General features: G+C 52.9%; 1 protein-coding gene across 4 annotated transcripts in view; it reads right to left on the reverse strand.

Moving 5' to 3' along the window:
* PTPRS (protein tyrosine phosphatase receptor type S) overlaps positions 1-18,818 on the reverse strand; it is a 156,846-nt gene that overhangs the window by 11,362 nt on the left and 126,666 nt on the right. For 2 of the 4 annotated variants that reach the window (XM_069877972.1, XM_069877970.1), the window contains 10 exons: positions 17,025-17,615; positions 16,253-16,350; positions 15,558-15,811; positions 15,049-15,142; positions 14,610-14,825; positions 12,682-12,839; positions 10,396-10,508; positions 8,176-8,223; positions 4,225-4,322; positions 1,517-1,640 (listed from right to left, as the gene is read on the reverse strand). In XM_069877972.1, coding sequence (XP_069734073.1) covers positions 1,517-1,640; positions 4,225-4,322; positions 8,176-8,223; positions 10,396-10,508; positions 12,682-12,839; positions 14,610-14,825; positions 15,049-15,142; positions 15,558-15,811; positions 16,253-16,350; positions 17,025-17,615 — 1,794 coding nt within the window. The remainder of the gene's footprint in view (positions 1-1,516; positions 1,641-4,224; positions 4,323-8,175; positions 8,224-10,395; positions 10,509-12,681; positions 12,840-14,609; positions 14,826-15,048; positions 15,143-15,557; positions 15,812-16,252; positions 16,351-17,024; positions 17,616-18,818) is intronic. The other 2 variants (XM_069877974.1, XM_069877973.1) reach the window with 2 other exon arrangements.

Here is an 18,818-nt window from a genome sequence, read left to right on the forward strand (position 1 = left end):
CCCCTCGGGTCCACTCTGTAATTTAAAGTAGTGGCCATGAGCTCCTGCAACATTTCGCTGGGTGACAGGGCCAGTTACAGAATTAAAGCCATCGCTTTTTCCTGACCAAGCAGACGGTGACAATGTGCAGCCTTGACAAATCCAGATTTAAACAAAGAGAAAGCAACAACCAATTCCTTCAACTCCTTTCATCTTCCAGCCCTCAGCAGAAATACAGCCTGGTGGGAAGGGACACGCCAGCCGAGGCACATCAGAACCTCTCAGATGATTGAGAATTACACCTTGGCCTGATGTGCTCACACCACCGGTCCCTCAGTGCCACCTGGGAAGAGGTGGGAGCCACATCTGCGTCAGCCCTGAGCTCCTGCCTTCCCAAGAGCTGAGACCACCCAAACATCCTTCATTCCAACACTCCTGTTCTTCTCTTTCCCCTGAATTACAAGGCAACTTTTAACAGGCTTTGCTTTCCTTGCCTCATACAATATTAATCTCAGAAGAACACCAAGCCAGAAAAGAGTCATCTCCAAAATGAGGAACGCTGGAAATCCTCTAACGCAGCCCAGCCCCAGCCCTGATCCTGCTGCTTTTTGGCAAATCACCACGATGGGCTGTTACCTTCCTGCATCCCCCAGAGTCACCTTGGCAAAGGGAGATATTTTCAGCACTTCCCTGCTATGAAGGCTTCTGAATTAACCTCCGTTCCCCAGGGGTCTCAGGGCATCCCACGCCCCCTCTGCTCAGAGCTGCTCTTGGCAACTCAAGACTGGCTGAAACGCCTTCTCCGTGCTGCACAGCCACACGGCCCGAGACAGCGGAGCTTGAATGGTCTCTTGGCAGCAGCGAGCAGACCAGGTGCCCCATTAACTCCATCTCCACCAGAAGCCCCTCTCATCTTGGCAGGCATCAAAGCAGCTCTGTCAAGAGCCAGAAGCCGTGAGATTTAATGTACATTTTCCTACCGCCCTATCACCCCTGTAAGAAGCTCAGAAAACAATTTCTGACCTGCCAGGCTAACACTGTCCCCTTCTTACTCTGAGCCTTCTAGGGGCCAGGACTGCAGCAGCGCTGCGTATCAAACCATCTTTACGTCCGTGCCACTCGGCAGCCCCGTCTCTGCTGTGCTGCTGACGCTCGTGTGGAGAATCAGCTCTGTGCTTGCTTCTCATTCACCTGCCGTCCAGTCAAACTCCACTTCATTGCCACCCAGGCCCTGCTCCTGCTCTCGCTACTGCGTGGTCTGAATTCTCCCCTCTAGCCAGGAACGCATCAGGGATCTCCAAATAAAGCAAAGGGAGTTTCCTGATAAACCAGCCCTTGAAATGAGAGCGGCAGCTCCAGGGAATGTGTTGGTCATCAGAATTTAACAAATGCTGGGTTTAGAGGTGCCGCGTGGTTGTTAAACTCTCAGAAGACTATAAATAGAGGGTGAGAGGGAAGGGAGAAAAGGTGTGGGCAGCGGTTCCCTGCAGCAGCTTCAGCCTCGTGCTGACACGCGGGAGCAGGGGTGCTACGGTACCTTCAATGGGCAGCAGGATGACGCGAGAGTGGTCGTAGGCAATCACGTTCGCGTAACGGTTTTTGGGCTTGTTCACTTCCAGGTTGGAGTGCTCCCAGGTGAACTGCTGGCCAGGGTCAATGGACTGGAGGAATCGAGAAGAAAACACAAGAGTTGGAGAGGAGAAAAGCAACAAAACAAGCTCTGAACACCTTGTCCCGCGTGGGACAGACCATGGCTCTGAAGATCTCGCTGAGGAACGCAGCGTACACCATTTGCATCCCTCCAGAACAGTTTTTTTTTGCTGTGAGGAAGCCCCAGCATGCTCACACCCCATCTCCCTTGGCCCCAAGTGCACCCAGAGCGGTACCCGAGAGGATTCCTGCTCCGCCACGATGCAGTGCAACCTGGTGGCAGCAGCCTCAGTGCAATCTCAGGCTGCAATCCAGAGGCCTCTGCTCGAGCTCCTGCCGAGGCTGCCCTGGCTTAGTTACAGCCCTCCTGACACTGATACACGGCCGGCAATCGGGAGAGAACAACAGCAACCACATCATTTATGAAGTGATGAAGAGGCTAAATCTGTGCATGGTTAAACTAAACAGAGATTAAGAGGGCATAAATACACCAGCCTCTCGGTGAGCACTCAGACCTGGGGAAGAAGATATTTAGCTGGGACAAGGTTTATGACCGTGTCTGCAAACAGGACATGAAACACCAGGGGAAATCCTTGCTGTTACAGGTGCAGAAGGGGCCTGGGCTGCTCTGTGAAGAGCAGAGACAGCGCTGTGCTGCCTGGGACCAGGAAGGCTCAGTGCCAAAGGTCTCCCAGGTGTAAAGAGGGGAGCAAGCCCCACAGGAGCCTGGCAGGACAAGGGTAGCTCCCAAAGAAGGGACAGAGATCCCGGCCCTAAGACACGGATTAGCAGGGCTTTTCCCTAGAAGGGATGGAGCAGCATACAATGAAATGCACTGGTGAGAAAACTCCTCCCTGCCTGTCCTGGCGATTTATGCCAGGTTTAGGGCTGTAGTTTTTTTTTTTTTTCCTTAAGTCCAGCTGTCCCAGTTATGGAAATTAGGTTAATTACGTTTACCTCTAAATCCTCAGCCAGAGAATTAAATAAAACAAGGGCTTAATTCCTTCATCATTCTGCAGAGCCCTAGGGGTTTGCCTCAATTGGAGGCTTGGCAGGAGCGTGCTGAGTTCTTTGCTGCAGTTCACTCTCCTCTCCCTGCCTGCCCCTCCTGCCCGTGGGGCCAGGGTCCCGCAGGCACCTGCCTGGACTCATCCCAGTGTTCCGGTCGAGGTTAGCCCTTGCCAGGTGCCCACAGCCCATCCCTGTCCCTGCAGACCCCGGGGCTCAGCTCAGCGCCAGCGGTCGCGGCACCGCTGCTACAAACCCACCCAACGCAACCGTCCTCCCGCACTCCTGCCGCAGAGCATTTCTAACTAATGGGTATTTATACTGTTGTAATGTGTCTGTTTGCTCTCTATCCCTCTAATCTCGCCTGGCATTCATTTCATTAGCGATGTTTGTTTAGCTCTGGCTCTCCCACTAGAGGAGGTTGGGCTGGAACGAAGCCAGGGCACTTGGGATATTGCATTATGCAAATCAGCCTTTGAAATCTGGATCGAGCATCTTCACAGGCTGCTGCTCCCCGCTCCGTGCCCCAGCGTGGGGTGAAAGACCCCGGCAGAGCAAATGCACCTTCTCCAAGGGGAACCCCTCTCCGTGGGTGCGGAGCTGCAAGCACAGTGCTGCCTCACGTGTGCCGGTGTCTGTGAGCCAGACCGGGAGAAAGCATCCCCGAACCAGTCCTTTGTTCAGAAAATATCCCCTCGCTCTCTGTCTGCTAACAGCAGCAGCACTCTAGGCTGAAAATACTGGGGCATTTGATGTCTTAGAACAACAAAACATCAGCCCTGTGTTCAGCCTGCAGCGAGCGCAGCCCCACAGCTGCACCGGGACTGAACCAGCGCTGATGCAGCCACAACACTGGGAAGGGGCAAGAGCAGGTTTCTGCAAGTGCCCTGCCCTTCCTGAAGGCGACAAGGATGCTGTGCTGCACAGAAGTAACAGGCTATGACGCTCCTCTCCTTCCCCTTCTGTCTGCCTTGGGACCAGCCAGCCCCATCAGCCTTGGCAAGGTGGGAGTTTTCCAGTCTGGGGCAGTCTTTTCTACGCAGCAGGCACAGCAGGAGCCCACCTGAGCAACCAGCATTAGCAGGGAGGAGACAAAGGAGCACACAAAACCCCCAGAAGGGCACACATCATCCCATTTTCTCAGCCTTAGCTCCGTGGCTGCTGATCACGTCAGCTGTGGAGGATTGGCTGTTGCTCTCACCTAACTCCAGCTATCTAAACCAGGTACCACGGTCCTGGGCTTGGTCCTCTCTGTGCTCAGCAGCAAGACAGAGGCACTCCCCATCCCTCCTGCCCAGCAGTCACCTTCCAGAATGCATCCCCCCCTGCCCGGAGGGAGCTCAGACCCTGCCTAAGATGCTCACCCCGGGCAGGAACAGCTCAGGAACCATGCCGAGGTTCTATGATCTGGAATCGAACCTAGCAAAGCACTGAGCAGGTACGTAACTTGAAATACATGCAAAGCTTTTCTATTTCGACTAACCAGATCCTTAAAATGAAGTGATGTTTATTTGGATGAGGGCCTGTCTGAATCTCCTAATTCCCTGGCTCTGCAAACCCACGCGCAGCACTCGCTCTTGCTCATACCTCATACTCTTGGGACAATTTCAGGTTATCATTAGCTTTGAGATGCTCTGTGTGTTCAGCCAGCTCAGAAACGGGGATTGGTGGGTGGCTGAGCATACCTAAAAGACAAGACAGCAGGAGAAGAATCTCATTTAATAATAACTAAAATTCACAACTATTGCACATTTTATAAGGAAGAAGAAACAAGAAAGAAAAAAATTACAATGTAAGATCTGCAATGAAAGTAGGGAGGTTAGAAGAGAAGAATTCAGGGCTCGAAATTGTGTCCTTGGAAGTAAAAAATAAAAATCAAGGAAATTAAAAAAAAACAAACAGTAAAATGAGAGTGTTCCCGTGATGGCCCCATTTTCAATGCGTAAATCAGAGCAGAACAAAAAGGAAAATCTGAAGAGCAGATGCGTGTTAGCGATTCCAATAGTGGACTTAAAATGAGCAAACGCTGCCAGAGGAACCTACGCAGCAAATGTTCCAGCACCCGCAATGGTCGTCAACAAACTCCAACACAAAAGAAGGGAAGGGGCAGGGATCCAGCCAACCATGGTGATGCGGGGCAGGGGGAGGGAATGCAGATGGGGGGAAGCAGGGGAGGCTTTTCGGGAATCGTCCTTTGCACAACACCGCTCTGGAAGCTTCTTGGGGAGCTCACGGATGCAGCGGTGCAACCTCTGATGCTCCCAGAGTGTGACCTGGTAGGGATGTGCAAGCCCTGTCTGCTCTTCGTGCTCACAGCCGGTGGATGATGCTCCCTCGGCAGCCGCTGGCGCTCTCTGCCCTCATCCTGCGGCGGCTGCTGCTGGGGACACCGTCACCTTTTGTGATGAAGAGGCAGGAGCCCCTCGGCGGGACGGAGGCACCGCGCTGGGGAGGCCGAAGCCTCGAGACCCTGGTTCACCCGCTGCCCTCGCGCTTCTCCTCAGCACCCAGCTGTGCTTGTCCTGAGGCAGAGAACAGCCAGGAACCTTCTCTGAGATGTCCTGGGAGAAGCAGGCTGTATCAGAGCAGTCTGACTGACAGCACCTCCAAGCCACGGATGGGGCTGAGCAGTGAGGATGGACTCGGTTTCCAGTGTGGTTTGCACCTCCTGCTCCGAGGGGGCAGCCGGAGGTCTGGGAAGAGCAGGAATCCTTCCCATCTTATCATCTCGAATAGCTACGCTTCGACTGGAGGTGGAAAAGCGCTCCGTGCTTTGCTCATCTGCATTGGATCATGTTTTTCCAAAGGCTTCCCATGCTGCCTGCCAGCCCGTCCTGCTGTGAGGGCAGCGGGGAGGCGAGGACAGCAGCATGTCGAGAAGCCCTAATGAGAAGGACAGGAGTGGAGAAGGGATGGAAGCCAGGGAGAATTTCGAGCCCCGTGGGTGTTGGTGCGTGACAAAGCAGCGGCGGTGGCAGCAGCATGGTCAGATACTCTGAAACTCAGCACAGAGATGGCAAAGCAAGCATGACATCTTCAGTTTTACAGTGACTTCCAGAGAGATGCTGCCTCTCCCAGGCCTGAGGACAGGCGGAGTGGGGATCGGAGCCACCACTCCAGCAGGTTTCCCCTAAGCTAACTAAATATCTACTTTCAGCACAAGAAAGTCTGGCTGAAAATAGAAGGGTGGAGTGGAATGGACAAAAAAGCTCACAGATCACCCCAAAGTATTCTGGAGGCTGCACTGGCTCCATTTTGCTCTGCTGAGTGCTGGGGCAGAAAGCCTCGTCTGGCTTACAGAGGAAAAGCTCCTCGCTGTCCTGTAGCCCTGTACCTGGAGAAGGATTTCTCCTTTGTGTCCCACTCGATGCAGACGGGAGGCGTTCAGAGGAACCCGTCCCCTCTGTCTGTGTGGGACGGGGAGGCCAGGCTGGCCAAGAGGCCAGAAATCAGAGACCAAACCACAGGAATGCTGTGAACACTTCCCTCAGCGTCTGTCCTTCTGCCTCTGACAGTAAGAGCTGAAGAGGGCAACACACACACCATGAGCTGTAGCATTAGAGCAAAGCCAAACGCTACCCAGAACAACCTCTGGCAACTCAAGAAGCCACCTCCAGGTCCCCGCGGGCCACCCCTCACTGACCCCTTCCCCTCAGGCTGGGAGGCAGCTCCGCGGCTAAAAGCTAGAGATTATTTGCTGAGGCGTGCTTCGAAACACAGTGCCGAAAATGAAATCCCAAACGATGAACGCAGAGGTTAAAAGGAAAGAAAAACACAATTAAAAATCCTAGTAATAATGAGCAAGCAAGAAAAACAAACCCAGATTCTCTTTGGCTCAGAAGTCAGGGAGCAACACAGCCGCCATCCCCTTTGAGCAAGCGGGCTGCGTGGGAAAGGCCCCCGCGCCAATCTGGAAAGAGAAGTCACCTTCCCCTTGGAGGGATTTCACAAGTCTCCTTCCTAAATGCTCCAGGAAAAATCCTCCACATGAGCGGCTCCTGACAACCAGCACCGTCCCTTGTGGGGAACGTCGTGCCCCACGCCAACCCGCTGCAGACAGAGCGCGTGGGAACCTGCCTCGTTTGGCTGCTGCTAAAGGCCAATCTCCTCGTCAGATCGATTTCTAGGCTTGTTATAATAAAAGAAGAACGGAAACCTCTGCAACAATGAACGCTTTCCCGGTCAAAATGCCAAGTGCATCGGGGTTTCCGTGAAGATCCAGGAGGAGCCTGGCACTAGGCGAGCCAGAAGCTCAACTTCCCAGCGGCACCAGTGGCTCTGCTGTGTCAGCCACAGCAGCTTCTCTTTGTCTGCTTTAATCCAGGAACTCTATTCTGAGATGAAAGGAAATGGCTCACAGGGCCCTCTGCTCTGTGGGAGCCACCAGGGAGACCTCATGGTGGCCCAAAACACCCCCCAAAGCCCCTCTGCTGCAGGGAAGGGCTGGGGGAGCCCCAGCGGGACTGGGCAGCACCCACAGGAGTGGTTGATACTGGAGAGAACAATACTTGGATTAAACTAGTCAGAAAAACATCCCAGTCCTCTCATCTCCAAGCACAAGCAGCATCTGTGGTTCTTCACGTTTGTCAGCTAACACCTCGCTCTACTTCCCTGCCCAGCATAAAAAAAAAAAGAAAATCAATCCCCAAACCCATCCAGCAAAGCTGGGATCTTGGCTTCTAATGGGGTTGGAGTCGGTCAGAGCCAGTCTCATCGAACGTTTCAATCACTTCAATCTCTCTAATCTTATCACAAAAGACTTGATTCTCTGCGCAGCAGCCAACTCGCCAGCAGCGTCACCCTAACATCTGCTCCACGGGCCAGAGCCCAGGCATCCGCGTGAAAGCACCGAGCTGGATGGCACCTCGAGAGGAACCCGGGGAGAGCGAGGACCACGGAGAGGCCGCTGGGCTTTGTGCTCCTGGAACACGTCGCTGCCAAAGAACAGGCACCTGCCACTGCTGGGAAACGGGCCCTTCTCCCACACGAAGCCCGTGAGGCTCTCTCCAAAGAGTTTGGGGGATCGCCAGCTGCAGCTCCTATTTGCTCTTTCCCCACGTTAGGAAGCAACAAACACAAAACCACGAGCACGCACACACACGATGCTCACAGCAGATCGCTTTCTGCCCAGGAATAAGGACGAGGGACATTTAGCCAAGCTCCAGAAATGAAACACCTTCAGCAACGGGGAAAAAAGGAAGCCTCCAGACCCAGGTCTTTCTCCTGGACGAGCAAAAGAGACACAGAAGGACGGACGGTGCCCCACGCTGCTCCCGGGGGCTCTGCTCCTGCCACCTTTGTCTCGCAAAAGGCCTCTGGTTTGATACTGTAAAACTGGAAACGTGGTTTAGACACACGGATGGCACAGAGGAAGGGATGAGATGGACAAACACGGCAGGAATACAGAGAATCCAGCAAAGGAAATACCAACAGCAACGAAACAGAACTGGAAAGGAAAGTGATAGAAGAGAAAATCATAATAATGGGGGGGAAGGGAGCAAATGAAACCAACAGGAACAAAAACACACAGGAACTAACTTTCAAAGTCAAACTCAGGGTCACTGAGAGGGCTGCTCAGACCAGAATCTGCAGAAAACAGTAAAAAATAAATAAATAAAATATACACTTTTTTAAAAAATTCATGCTAATAAAAAAAAACCAAAAACCAACATAAATCTAAAGAGGAAAAGAAAGTTATTTTTTTGTGCTGATTAGGCTAGGACAGGATAATCAAGACGGGCTCTGCCTTCCCCTCTCCAAACTGCAGCACCCCCAGTTTAATTCAGATGGCGTTAATTCAGGCATCACCTGTGGAGCCTTCCCCTCAAACTGCACCACAACCTCTCCATCAACACAATTCCAGCTCTGATTTTCCACCCATTTCCACCTTCGCCCAAGTGGGTGCAACGTTCTGTGGGAGGCAGGTGACCAACTCGCTCAAATCCTTTAAACCTTTTACTGCTTTACAAACACCAGAGCACAATAAACTAGCTGGATAAACTCTGTGGCTGGGTAAACGTGTATCGACAGGGCAGCAGCATCTTTCTCACACCAGGCCAGATGAAGCCAGGCAGTGTTTTGAGATCTGCAGGGCCTTAATGGCAGGTCTGCATGCCTTGGCTACGGTTAAAAGCCTCTCAGAGCAAGAATTCCGAGCTAGGGCATGACCAAAACAGCAGGGTCAACAGGAGACAGGCTCACTCGTTTACTGATCATGTTAACTGAAGCTTGGAAGTGCCCTCAGCTGACTCTGCTGTCCTGTGGGGAGAAGGAAATGCATGAAGTGGCCCTCCCTGCTGCTTCTTGGGACCCTGGCTGGCTGGCCACAAGCTTTTATCTTTATTTCAGCGTAGGTTTCACACAGGGGAGGGCAGAGCTCTCTCAGGTCTCACATCACTACCTGGAGCCCTCAGAATCCAACCTGAATGCTCCCAAAGGGAGATCCTGTTTGCCCCTAGGATAGAACACTGAGCCCACACAAATGCAAACTGCAGCTGGAGATGCAAACAAGATCTCAAACACCTTCAGACTGTCCTGCAAAAGCTCCACTAAATCGGAGGAGATTTAGGGACCTAACTGCTGCTGAACCACCCTGCGTTCAGTCCCTGCAGGCTGGACTGAACCCGCTTCCACCCCTCAGTTGAGATTTCAGTCCTTGCTGGGCTTGGGCTGATACCACAACTGGTACCAGTTGTTCCTAACTCTTTTTGATATGAAACCCTCAGCTCAGCGCTGCCTTTGTGCTTCCCCAAAGATCCCTGCCCTCTGAGTGCCTCCCGACTTGTCAACCTCCCCCTAAGAAAACTCGGACAACGCTAAGGACAGGACTGAGACGGGGAAACAGGAGCTGCGGAAACATTACTAACAAGCACAAAACAGCAAAAAAAAAAAAAATACAAACAAACTGAAAACAACAGTCAGCCCCCAAAAAGCACAATAAATTCCCTTCCGACTCCTCAAGCACCAGGAGCTCAGAGGCAGAGGTGTGTACCAGTGCGCAGGCACTGCTCAGCATCGCCAAGTGTCCGTCGGTGTGAGTAGGTGCCCGTGCCGGGCCGTGGTGGCTCGCAGAGATGTCATGCAGACAGTTGACATGCACGTATGTGTGTATGGAACGGAGGACGCATTGAGCTTCTCTGCTCAAGAGGGAAGCACAGTTCTGTGCTAGCCCAGCAGCTGTCGGCAGCGCCGGTGTCTGCGCTAAGCGAGGAGACTCTGCCTCGTCTGCGCAAAGCAACCAGCTGCCCTCCTCCTTCCGCACAACCCTCGGGGCAGGCCTGGCTCCCAACACGAGTGGTTTGGCCCAGATGCAGAAAGTGCCAGTTAGAGCTGTGGCTGGAACAACACGAGCTGAGCAGCCTGCCACGCTTCATCTCTGCCACCTCCGGGAATTTCCGAGCACGAGGCACGGTGCTGCACGGCAGCAGTGGTGTGTGTGGCAAGCTTGGCACGACCCCGGCGCTTGCAGCTATGTATTTAGCCCAGAATGCACCAGTTTCATCCAGGAAAGCCTTTCTTCCCATTTGCCAGTGCCAGGCAGAGCCTGTGAAAGGTCCTGGAGGTTCCCAGCAAAGGTTTCCTTCCGCAGCCTCGCTTAGCACAGACAAGGCTTCGGGGTTCCTTGGCCGCACCCCAGGGCAGCGCTAAGCGCCAAAGGCAGAGCTGCAGCAGCCTCCCCACAGGCAGGAAGGGCCAAAACAAGGGCAGTTGCTCCACTCCTGCCTTCCCAGGGAGAAAGGCTGGTCTGCAGCTGGTTACCTGGAGTTTGGAAGTTGATGCGCCTCATTTCCACAGGGTCTTTAGGGTGGTGAGGGGTGATCTCAGCGTTGTTCAGGAGGCATTTTGTCCGCGGCTCTGAATCCTTCCGTTTGCTATAAAAAAAATACAGAAACGAAAAAAACAAAAAGACAAAGCACCTTAGCTCATGGCCTTTCAGCCTCTTCAGCTCCCCAGGCCACGTCCACACCTGAGCATGGCTCCAAACAGAATCAGGGCCAGACATAGCCAAGGACGTAAGCTAAACGCATCAGAAAAGGGATGGGGTTTGGAACGTTTCTCAGCGCTGCGTTCGATGGGTTTGTAATGGCCCAGCAGCTTTCAGACAAGCCTGGAAGTTTCCCCTTCTCCCAGGAGAAGCAGAGGCACGCAGCAAGGAGCAGCCCAGGTGCTGTGAACTCACAGCTCGGCCTCCCCGCACAGAGCGCTCTGTGCCGAACTCCACAGAGCTTTGCGAGCACAACCCTTCCAATTGTGGCCAAACTATTTGCAGCCTGAAAGAACGAGAGCCAACACAATCATGTGGAAAAGTACAGAACCTCCTGGCCACGACCTTGGACGTGAAGTACCAGTACTGCTCTGCTGGTTTGTTTAGGAGCTCTAGGTGCCTTAATGCAGACAGAGATGTTGAAGCAGTGGGTTTCAATCTTTTTTTCGATCTGCAGAACCCTAACAAGCTGGGTTCAAGCCGCACTGTAGACACATCCTCTCCCATCACAGCCGTGCCTGCTGAGATCTGTCTCGCCTCCTTGCCAGAAGCTGAAGCCCGCTCCAACCTGCCAGCTGAGCTGCACACCTAAATGCTTCCTAATATATTCTGCTCAGAATGGGTTTGGTTAGCTGAGGCAGATGAAAAGTCTTTGCTGACCTGGCTCATTCTCCTTGAGAAGAATTTGAAAGCAAGGCCCAATGCTGATCTAAAGATGCAATAACCTCCGGCAAGGGAACAGTGACAAGCTGCTTGGAGCAGAACTTCTCCAGCAGGCAGAGAACATGTACCCATAGCCTAAGGCTTCCAAATACTGTCCCACCCTTCTAGCAAGGGGCAGTATAAGTCCTCGCTCTCCTGCTTTGGTTGCACAGAAGCTTCCAATAATGTGCCTGCAGCAATGAAGGCAATTATTTAGGCAGAGAGAAGGTTATTCAGTACTTTTTGAGCTGTCTCTTAATGTCATTAATTGCTAGAAGAAGTGTCATGAGCCCTGCTAGCACAGCAAGGGGCAGCACTTTGGAATTAAACCACTTTGTGGTTTGGGAGTAGTTTATTTTTGTCCATCAGTTGCTTCCAGTGAAAGCTCTTCCAGCCCTGGAAATGGTTTGAAATAAGTCTCATTTTTGCAGTCATAAATGAACTCTGTTAGAGGTCCCTGGCTGATGGGGCAAGAACAGCTTTTGCAAGGGGGTGAGGACAGCTCAGCTGGTGAAATTCTGTTTTCAGTACGCCAGCGGCTCAGGGACAGCCTGTATGGAGCAGTCAGACATGGAGAAAACCCGCTTTCACCTCTGACTGCAACACAAATGGGTGTTTCTCTGCTCCATTAACCCAACAGTTTATGAGCCGCTTACTCTCACTGCTGCACAGCTTGAGAAAGGGCCGTTATATTTAGGAATGGACAAGTAGGAGAAAAACTGGGCTTTCTTTGCTTTTTCTGCTGATTCAAACGTGGTCCCGTACCAGCCTGACACAGGGCGTCTGCTAGAACAGATCTAACGATAGGAACTGCACCAACAAAGCCCCAACACCACAGACAGCAAACGCTGACGAACACACAGCCAGCCCAGCAACAAAAAACCTGAATAAAAGGCAAATCCAGTGCTCTTACCTGTCTGGCTTGCTGTCCAGGAAAGCAGTAAGTGGAGAGAAGACAAGACAAACATTCGGGTTAGAAAGGACTTGAAGAGGAAGGGGGAAGTGTTTGCTCAGCTCCGACCCTGATAACACAGGTGGAAAGTGGGACCAGCAGGTTCCCCGTTTGGAGCAGGCTAATGAACACCAACAAGGACCACTTGAATCCCTGACCCCAGAGCACTCCCTGCCCAGCTGCTGCACCTGTGCTGGGACAAACCATCCCCCCATGTGGATAAGCAAGCACACCTGTGCTGAGGAATGATGGAGCAGGGTTAGGAGAGCTCCTTCCATCCTGGGTACAAGATGTCCCAGCTAAGGACTCAGCTGACAACTTTAGGACCAAGGAGGAAATTGCGTCTCGGAGCTAGAGCTGGGGACATTCCGAACAGTCACAGATCTGGGCAAGAAGCATCTCTTACTTTTTGTAGAGTAGAATGGCAATGACAATGCAGATGATGAACACAACGGCCAGGACAGGCCCGATGACCCAGATCAGCCCTTCCTCTCCATCAATGATCGGCTGTGGATCAGGGTTGTCCAGCTGGATGGGGTCAGAAAATGGACTCGCAGCAAAAGTCTGGAAGACAGAAAAGATTGTGGAACTGAGTTCAGAGATGGAAAAGGGACTGAAAATGGGCAAGCATGTGGTATGCCACAAGAGAAACTGGTAGAGAGAGTGTGAGCTCTGCAGCACAAACCAGATGACAGCAGAGAAAACATCCTCTCCATCCTGCAGAAAAAAACTCTTGTCTGTGAGCATCCCAGAGGCAGGAATCTTCCTCCTCACATGCTCCAGGCAGGACAGACCTCTGGAAGGTCCCACGCACGTGCAGTTGAAGACTGCCTTATGCCTATAGCTCCCTGATCTTATAGCCAGGAAGGTGCTCTTAGGAATCAGTTGACTGTTCCTCTGTTCCACCACATCCCTGAGCCCTCTCCGCCACCACAAGCACACGGACACTTTTTCCTAGCTCTCATGTAACCATCTGGATTTTGACGGTCAGACAGGATTACAGAGAAAGAGGGAAGGGATTAAAACAAGAATTAATGCTTAGAAACAGTCTGGTCTGGTGACTGAAAAAAACTAACCCTTACAATTAAATATAAATTATTAAATTGCACTATGCCTCTTCTGCTCCCTCTGCAGTGCATGGGGATGTGGAGGAGAATCAGAGACACATCCAATCCAAGGGAGTCCCAACTACTGGGCGCTGCCTGCTTGTTCTGATGAGAGCTACGACCTCCCCGCCCTAGGAAGGATGCGCTCTCGTCTTACACAGAAACTAAAACACACAGAGCAGGACTGGCAGGGCCTGACTTGAGTGAAAAGTCCGGGCTAAGACAAGAGAAGGAGATCTGGGGTCTGGGTCCTTGAACTCTGTCAGCATACAGCAAGACCGAAATATCTGGGAGCTGCGGTGAATCCAGGCCATTGTGAGTGAGCACGCGGTACCTTGTTTTAGAGCAGAAATTACCACAAGCTGCAGTAATCCGATTGAGAAACCCATTCAGAAGCGTGTCAGCCTAATCCCTTAATATCAAATACACAACTAAATGTTTATTTGGGAAAAAAAAAACCTCTGAAAACCTTTAATTTCAAATAGCTCCCTGCTACAACTCCACAGGGGGATTTAAAAATAACGAAGTATTAGACTGCTTCCTATTGTGCATGAGGGAGGAGGCAGGTAAACATCGAAGCAGTTGTTTTCATAAAGCCCAACATGGCACCACAGAGATTGGCAGAGGTGCTGCAGTGGCAGGGAGCACAGGTACTTCTCCATAAAATAATGCTCCCCTCTCTGCTTGGTGGGGAACTATGATGCTCAGGGCCTGTGATGTGCTGCTCTCAGAGCAGAAGCTGTGGTCCTTGCTCCGAGGAGTAAAAGGACAGCCTATATGAGAAATGACTCTGCAAGGGGGTCCACCCTAGGGACCTCTGGACTCGAGCACAGCCCTGTGGACAGTTCAGTGCTCCCGATTCCAGACTCAAATCCAGAGCCACGCGTTTGTGACAAGTCCTGCCTATGAACGTTGGCGAAACGCAGCAGCAGTGCACGAGGTGCCTGCATCACTAGCTTGACTGCTTGGAAGAGCACATCTGCTGCACACAGACACCAGCCCCAACAGCTCCAACAGCCACAAGCGAAAGCTCCACAGCTGGGCTGGAAGGTCTTTACAAGGGAAAAACCTCAAGCTTCAGCATCTGGAGCGAGAGAATGCCGGAGAACGCAAGGAGGGCACCAGGGCTGCTGGCAGCTCATGAGGGAGAGCTTCTGTCTTCGGTTGATAGTGGGGACACTGCAGCAGAAGCACCTGAAGAGGGCAAGGGAAACCAGGCAGCACTTACGGCCTCAGGTTCCTGGAGAACAGCCAGGACGAAGATGACGTATTTCTGCCCTGGCTCCAGGGCTCTGTTCTCAAAGTTGTCATAGTGCTTCATGTCCCCCAGGATGAAGTGGGAGGGGAGGGAGCGAAAACGGGCAGCAATGTAGGGCTTGGGGAAGTCCAGTTGTCGGGAGTGACGCAGACTGCGGCGTCGGAGCCTGGCAATATCCTGAACGAGCTGGAGGAAGCAAAAGAACACTCTGAGCCCTGATGCCTTCAGCACCATCAAAGGAGCAGGAAGGAGGAGGAGCCAAACTATCCCACTCAGACCGGTCCCACCTTAGTGCCACTCAGAAGGTGGATCACAGACACCACCAAACCACCATTCCCAGGTCACCATCCCATCCACTGCAGCCACATGCACTGTCCCTACTGCTGGCTTCAGGGTCACCCACACTCACCTCCTCCAGGTCCATCTCCTCAGGGCTGTTCAAGGGGTTGAAGAACTGTCCTCCCCGGGACTTCCTCAGAGGCACCACCACAATGTAGTAAGCCCTAAGAGTTGGGAATAATCAGGAGAAATAAAAGAACTTAATGTCCTTCTACGAGCCACAGAGGAGAGTGCACATTCTGATGTGGAAGGCGATGTTTGGCCAAACAGTCCCACTGGCCCAACCCCACAAATCCCTTATTTTTATATTAGCACAGTTCTTATTGCTGCTCCTGAAACAAGCATGGTTCAGTGACAACCCTGTACAACATGTCTATTTACCCCCTTTGCATTACTTCAGGAACCTCTGTTAGCTCTGGGAAGTGGCTCCAAAAGACAAGAGTCAGACAAGGCTGAAAATAAATGGAACACTTTCCCTGCTGCTGCCCTTGCGGGTTTGTGCTGCGGCCTCCAGCCATCAAGGCTGATCCTCAAAACATAAACCAAGCACCCCATGTCTGCAGTTTAACAGCAACCTACTGGACAGGCACAGGGCTCTTCACGTCTGGGAAAATCACCACCACGTTGCCATCAGCATCAGGCTTATGGGTCACCTCTGGCTTCTTTGATAACATGTCAGCAGCGGTCCAGGCAGCAACGTTCTGCTGCAAGCCACCCATGCTATTGCCCCAGTTCATGAGAGCGAAGTTGTAGAAGGTGCGGGGCTTCAGGTTGGTGATGAGCTTCTTGGTGGTGCGGCCGTCCACATCGACATTGAGCCCGTTGTACTGGATCTGCGGGAGGCAAAGAGGCAGCAAAGTTGGGTCGTGAGCAAGGCTTATGCTGCTCCAGCAATCAAACTCCCACCTCCCCACTGCTTCGGTTTGCAGAGAACGTGGGGCTCCCAGCTCCACCCAGCACTGCTAGAGCTGCTGCAAACACAGGACAGGGCTGCCTGAGCTGTGTCTCTTGTGCCCGCTGCAGGGTCCCTGCGTGTAAGGGTGCAGGACTAAGCCTGGCACCTGGAAATGGGAAAACAGTGGTAACTTGCCTAGGGAGGCAACACTTTGGTAATGGAGGAGGGACTGCAACCCAAGAGATGACTTTCAGCCCACCTGCTTGATCTAGTGATTAGCCTTCATTTCCCCGTATCTGCACGCTCTTATCCAAACCAACAGACAAGACTCCAAGGAAACTGGGAGGAAACACAGTTCTGGTTCCTCTATTCCACTTGCCTTGTATGGGGTGGGAGAGTTGTAATTCTCAGGGAACTCCCAGCTCAAAAGGACAGAAGTCTTTGTCACCATCTTCACCTTGAAATTTTTGGGTAAAACTGCTGAGAGAAAAGCGAGGAGGAAGGGGAGAAAGGAGAAGAAAAGGCAGCAGAGGGAAGGAAGAGCAAGAAAGAGAAGGAAGAGAATGTCAGGCACTGGCAAAAGGCCCTGCCAGTCTGGGTCTGGCTGCTGCTGCAGGAACAGAAGGGCTTGCTCCCTCCTCCACACTTTGCTTGCGTTCTACCAAGATCCATCTCCCAGAGCTCCCTGTCCCTGTGTCTAACCCCAAGGAGGGGTGAGGGAGGGTGCGTGGCTTTGCCCACACACATAGGGGCCTGGGTGGCTGCTGCAGGAACGAGGTGCTGGCTTTCTGAGCATGCTCAGGTGAGGAAACCCATCCCAGCTCACGTCTGAGGTTTGTCGTTATTTTTATTGTTCTCTTTTGGCTGTTTGCAAAAGCTGAAGAAAACGCTCTTCCCACCTGTACAGCGACTGGCCCCCCCCTTCAGGTGCCAGTGAAAGAAGGGTGTCCGGACTTAACGTAGAAGAAAGCGGTAAAAGGGACTTACCTGGCACAAGGCAGAGAGGAGCTGAGGCACTGAGTGTGAAACCAGAGTGCTCTGCATTTACTCACGAGCCTGGCTGAGCCTGGCTTGACCTCTCCAGCTCTCTGCCTCCCGGCACCATCCCCGGTTACAAGGAGAGAGAGCGAGGAGAAACCGGTAAGTCCTACCTTGATCCAGCTGGAACGTCCGATACTGGACGGTTGGGCTGTACGGCCCGGGGCCTTTACTGGTGTGAGCACGGATTTTAACATCATAGGCGGTGTTGGGTTTGAGGCCGTTGAGGGTGTACGAGTTCTCTGGGGAGGGGGGCAGGTCTTTTTCCAGCGGGCTGCCAGGAGAACCGGCTTCCCGGTAGGCCACGGTGTATTTGACGATAGCTCCGTTCCTCTCGGCCAGCACGGGGGGGAGCCAGCCAAACTGGACCGACATGGAAGTGATGTTGCTCGCCTCGAGGATTTGGGGGTAACCCTTGGGGATGTCTTCAGGGGTGGTGAGTTCCTGCACAGCTTCCTCCCCAAAGCCAGCCCGGCTTTTCACGGCCAGCTTGAAAACATACGTGGCGCCCTTGTGGATGCTGGGAGCGGTGTACTTATCCTCCAGGGCCGTGAACTCCAAGGTAGCCAGGGGGTTGACATCCTTGCGGCCAAACTGGAGCCGGTAGCCCAACACTTGGCCTTCTGCATCCAGTGGAGGCTCCCATTTCACCAGCAGAGTGTTCTCCTCTGTCTGGTGCACAGACAGGATGGGCTTCCCTGGGACTGGGAAAGGAGAGAGACACATTTGGTCAAACATGGGACAGGTTGGCTGGTGAGAACAGACTCTCAATCTGCAGCAACAGGCTCCTCACATCAGCAGCAAGGTTTCAGCTCGACTCTGTGTACTTTAGTGTGTCCTCTTGTACACCAAGTTGCTGCCACCCACCTGCAGCACAGGTGATGGGCTCTATCTAAAGTTTAGGAACGAGGCGTGCTGTGAAGTAGTGATACACCTCTGGATTTATTTTCTCCCCTTTCCTCAGGCTGGAAAGGTGTGCACAGCTCCTCCCTTACCACCGTACCACATACCCTCCCACAGCCAGGAAGAACAAACTCAGGAATCTGGAATCCCAGCCTCTTGCCCTCATCACCCGAGCCGCTTGCTTCCTAGGGCAGGGAAGAACGAACACTGGAACCCCCAAACTCCCATCCTCTCTCACTCCCATTACACAGCACAACTCATGCAGAAAGAGACTGAACAGATTGGCCCGGGCTGGGAAGTCCGAAGCAGCTGAGGGTGAAGTAATGAAGGATGGGAAGGGAAGTCTGGGCAGCCCCAGGTCCTGAGCAGCAGGCAGGAGGCCAGCTAAGCGAGTCTGGCAGGCATCTGATCACCCAGTTGGGTACAGAAAGGAGGAAGCACACAGAGAGTGGAAACAGAGTCCAAAATCTGTGTGAGGCAGAGAGGGACTGTTGCTGCCTGCTCCTGCAGCTTCTCTCCTCTGGAGAAGGGAAAAGGACAGCTGAGTGTTGGTGCTTTCAGTGAGCTCCCTTTTAACCTGCTTGCTTGTTCCTCCACATCTGGGGGTCCTGCAGGAGCTCAGCAGTGCGGGGCCTCTGTCTAATGAGCCCTGGCGGTGCCCGACTGCCGAGCGAGCCCACAGCCACAGCGAAACGACACGTGTAGGCCCAGAGGTTCCTGGAGCTGGAGAAACCGGAGCATTAATTCCAGCAGCTCACGCACCATTTACACTCAACTCCACTCCTAGAGGTCTAATTTCTTTCTCTCTGCCTTGGTATTTTTCCTGGTTGAACACGGAGGAGGAGAGAGAATTGGAGTTAGGAGAGATCCTGGCCCACTCTCGCAGCACGAGCCCAGGAGCTGAACTGCGGCTAACGAAGCGAGCGGGAGGGAGCCAGCAGGGAAGGGAGCTGCCTGTGTCAGGGATCCTGGCAGAGCCAAACTGGGGAAAAAACACACTGCCT

This window comes from Phaenicophaeus curvirostris, chromosome 28 (genome assembly GCF_032191515.1).
Source record: "Phaenicophaeus curvirostris isolate KB17595 chromosome 28, BPBGC_Pcur_1.0, whole genome shotgun sequence".
Classification (NCBI taxonomy): domain Eukaryota; kingdom Metazoa; phylum Chordata; class Aves; order Cuculiformes; family Cuculidae; genus Phaenicophaeus; species Phaenicophaeus curvirostris.